This window comes from Abramis brama (genome assembly GCF_963993115.1).
Source record: "Abramis brama genome assembly, chromosome: 3".
NCBI lineage: Eukaryota > Metazoa > Chordata > Actinopteri > Cypriniformes > Leuciscidae > Abramis > Abramis brama.
This window is the reverse complement of record NC_139965.1, coordinates 16,643,664-16,647,552: the sequence shown is the minus strand read 5'-3', so window position 1 is coordinate 16,647,552 and position 3,889 is coordinate 16,643,664. Positions and strand designations below refer to the sequence as shown.

General features: G+C 34.0%; 1 protein-coding gene across 3 annotated transcripts; it reads right to left on the bottom strand.

Annotated features, from left to right (window-relative positions):
- Positions 1-1,046: 1,046 nt before the first annotated feature.
- Positions 1,047-3,475, bottom strand: LOC311079607 (uncharacterized protein). 3 transcript variants are annotated; one of them, XR_014605429.1, is made up of 6 exons: positions 3,407-3,475; positions 2,905-3,255; positions 2,711-2,827; positions 2,399-2,548; positions 2,234-2,301; positions 1,047-1,689 (listed from the first exon to the last, which is right to left on the bottom strand). XR_014605429.1 is itself a non-coding variant. In XM_084109183.1 (6 exons), the coding sequence occupies exons 1-6, from the start codon at positions 3,447-3,449 to the stop codon at positions 1,582-1,584; spliced, it is 804 nt and encodes a 267-aa protein (XP_083965309.1). In that variant the 5' UTR covers positions 3,450-3,475; the 3' UTR covers positions 1,047-1,581. The 3 variants fall into 3 exon arrangements, 2 of the variants coding, with proteins under 2 accessions (XP_083965309.1, XP_083965310.1); XM_084109183.1 differs by having other exon boundaries at positions 2,234-2,268; XM_084109184.1 differs by having other exon boundaries at positions 2,234-2,268; positions 2,711-2,740.
- Between the last annotated feature and the right edge of the window lie 414 nt (positions 3,476-3,889).

The window sequence follows — 3,889 nt, the reverse complement described above, 5'->3', positions numbered from 1 at the left end:
GCTAGGTGCCTCCATGTGCATGGTTCCCCCTCTGGGCGACCCCCACATGTGTATTTCCACTGTAAGCCTCTCTGAGCATGTCTTTCCCTCGGCAAGCCACCTTGCCACCCCTGGGGTTGAAATATTCCACCTGCGGCTGGACACCCCAGTGATTCTCTGTATGCATCCCCTCCGGGTCATATGCGTATTCTGTAAAAGGCAGATGATAAACACCTTTATTTGTAATTTCGTAAGTTTCATTTTTCAGTGGCGTAACGCTCCTCTCTATGCAATAAATGAAGAATTTAAATATATGAGTCATTTAGAAAATCAACGCAACTTCTTGTTGCAGTCTGGATGTATGTCTGTACTTTGAAAAAAAAAATCTGCTTTTTTAAATATATTATTCTATCATACATAATGTGGGCAAGCAGTTCCTCTACAATATGCTGATAAAGAAATATTACCTTTAATGTCCAGGTTTGTTCCATCTCCAAATGTGAACACCCGATTGTGCCAACCACAGTAGTACAGACCAGAATCAGAAATATCCACATTTAAAATTCTTAGGGAGCTGTTTTTGCTGTTCAGAGACATCACATGATGGTCTGGTTGAAAACCATTTAAATATGTTGGCACTACTTCAATATAAGGTAACATCATGTATACAATAGTAAGAGGTACAGCACTGTTTGTTTGCTTGAACCAGTGCATGTTTTTTCCATTTTTTTAAGGTGTGTTGACACCAGATAGTGACATTATCTCCTGGTTGAGCTGACATATTGGTTGTCTGAGATGCTGTAGCTGTGAGCAAACCTAAAACCCACAGAGGGATAACAAATAACTTAATATTAATATTTAGAACACATAAATTGATGACACAAAAAATGCTGCATATCTCACACCTAATGTTTACTATTTAATCCAGAATTATTCATTCCTATCTTGCATGACTGAAGCAATTATAGTGCAGTAATGCTTACCCATGCCACAGATCAGCAGCGCTGAAATTATTATATGAAACATTGCTGTACTGAATCAGACTAGAACCAACCAGGAAATTAAGATGAGGAAATCAATGTGCTTTATTTATATATGAGGGGGTGTGGCTTATGCCAACACCAAACTATGACAAACCTGTCAATCAACAGGCAACTTCACAGCACATATTGCCAATTCAAAACAAGAAGTTTCATTATTGATCAGATATATTGATTTTATGTTTTGTTTACTACTTTAGCTCCCCATAGTTTCCCCATGGCACTTTTGAGAATACATTTTTCCAAATCAAATTTACAAAGAACTAAAAAGCATCTTTGACACTTATGTATGAACATGTCTTTAATTGATAATTTCTGAATTATATTATACATTTTACATGATACATTTTACCTGACCCACAAATTGTTAAACTTGATCTTATCCTGACTTTAATTCTCTGAAGACCCAGGGTTTGATGGAGCATGTCGGAACATCAGCTTTCTGCCTAAGCATTTGACCTCCGATAATTAATAAATTAAAAAATAAACTGTGATATTGTTCAGGTGTTGATAATAAACCATTGTTAATTTACAAATAATAAGTTTGAGGTTGTTTTATATTTCAAGTAGTGTCAGTGTACACAACAGTTGAGTCCTCAGTATGTCTTCTTGCCGTTTTGGATCTCTTGTTTGAGAAATACACCGCAGCATATTCTACTGAATCATTTTCCTGCAAAGAAGCAGAAATGTCTTTCAAGATTCTAATCAGAAATTCTAAAAAGAAAACTCATCATATGACGTCTTATATTTTATTCTCAAGCCTGTTTTTCTTATTTTTAGCCCAAAATAAATTCTACAGCCCACAAAAAAAAGAAAAGAGCAACAGTTCACATCCAATAGCCAACAGAATTAGAAATAATATTGTTTAATCAGAATCAAAACAATTGTTAATACCAACAACACAAAAATATATTTTTTCTTTAATGCGCAACAAATGTTGACGTTTGCTGACACAACTAAATTTACTAAATGGCAGAACACATGCAAATGTATTGTCGGCAAAATCAAAAGCATTTCTACCCATCATGGAGAAGCATAGCAGTAATTCATTTCCAATCAATTCATTAATGTCATCTTGTTGAAAGTCAATCAATGAAAGTGATTTTAGAAAGAAACAGAACTAAAACAGAGATTTGCTTGTTCTCATTTCTACTTTGAGATATTTTGAATTAGTTTTATTTAGCCTGTAACATAATCAAAGTCAGTGAGTTTACCTTGTCATCGTGCTGTTGTGTTTGACATTCAGCGGCTGTCACAAAGCACAGAAAAAGTCAATCAGTTGCTGTTGAGAATACATTTTTTGAAGAATGAATTCCACATTGGTGATTAACATTTATATTTGTGATTTCATTTGTGATAGATCTGTTTAAATATTATACCTTTTTTACGCTTCTGCCATTTATGTTGCCTGATAATCGCCAAAAGGAGAGGAATAGTACATGTAAAAAAAATGATGCCACCAAATAGGAGAGTCAGCATGAAAAAAATATCTCTAGAACACTCCTCAGACACAGGCGATTTCTCATCATCTGTAAAAAAGTGGACATTTCAATTTTACAATATTTACTACACCACTTAGTGATTCCACAAAGAACACATATTTTATATTATTTTTTCCCCATGAATTTACTAGAGAGATATGAATCACCTGCAGTTTCAACTTAATATAGAAAGTAAAATAATAAACATACCCTTTTTTGAGGTTCCTTTGCCATTTTTCTCTGAATTGAAAACAGTTGGCCAGTGTGAGTCACTTACCATTGTGGCATTTACAATGGTATCTAAACTGTGGTGTTTTTCAATATGTGCTATTTATGACAAAATGAGAAAAAGAGCTATAAACATTATATAAACATGAGAGTATATTGAGATTCAAAAAGATTACCTTTCACTTCAAGCCTGGTTCCATTGCCAAATGTCATGTAATATCCCGTAGCTCCACAAAAATAGAAGCCAGAATCAGAAATACTTGCATGCTTAATTGTTAGGGTTGTGCTTTTGCTGAACAGATTCATGGCAATTTGGTCTTTTGTGAAATTGTTGAAATACTTTGGCTGTACCGTCTGAAGACTCTCGGTGTATAGCATGCGCACAATAGTAATCGGCACATCACCGACTGTTTGTTTGAACCAGTACAGGTGTCCAGAAACATGGATAGCATGTGCACACCACATAGTGACACTTTGTCCTGGCTGAGCATTCATACTTGCTATAGAAAACATTACTTGGAGAAAACCTGAAAAACGTAAAAAGAAAAGAAGTAAAGCCATAGTACACCACAAAACATAATTTTTACATTAAAATCTCTCCCCATTTTAATAACTCTCCAAAGATTTTATAACATGTCTCCCATCATAGAAATGTAGTTTAGAGTAGATAAATCTTACCAGCCCCAAAGAGCAATAACGCTGCAGTTGAAATATGTAACATTTGTGCACTGAGTCAAACCAGAGCTGAAGAGGAAATTAAGTGGGCGATATCAATGTGTTTTATATATAAGAAGGAGGAGTGGCTTTTACCCCTGAAAAAATATGTTAGACCTGCCAATGAAAATGCCAGTCAGGGTCAGATACGTATAGAGCTGTGATACAAGAAATCTCTACAGAGAACATAATCAAATACAAAATATGTACTGAAGGCACCATGTTAAGTCTTCTTTTATTCAGTGCTCTGAAAATGTTTGGGATTTCCTGCATGAATTAAATCTGCAAATAGTCAAAAAAAAAAAAAAAAAAAAAAAAAAAAAAAAAATATATATATATATATAATAATAATAATAATAATAATAATAATATATATATATACACACCTATTAATGATTTTCAGCCTGTAAATAGATTTTTTTCTGCTATTGCATTGATTAGTGATGT

Bases quoted from the DNA above. Each gene is read 5' to 3' on its own strand.
- LOC311079607 (XM_084109183.1), bottom strand. From the start codon at position 3,449: ATGTTACATATTTCAACTGCAGCGTTATTGCTCTTTGGGGCTG. The intron at 2,828-2,904 runs GTAATCTTTTTG...TGTCATAAATAG, and splicing joins AACCAGGCTTGAAGTGAAAG to CACATATTGAAAAACACCAC. The intron at 2,269-2,398 runs GTATAATATTTA...GCTTTGTGACAG, and splicing joins ATGGCAGAAGCGTAAAAAAG to CCGCTGAATGTCAAACACAA.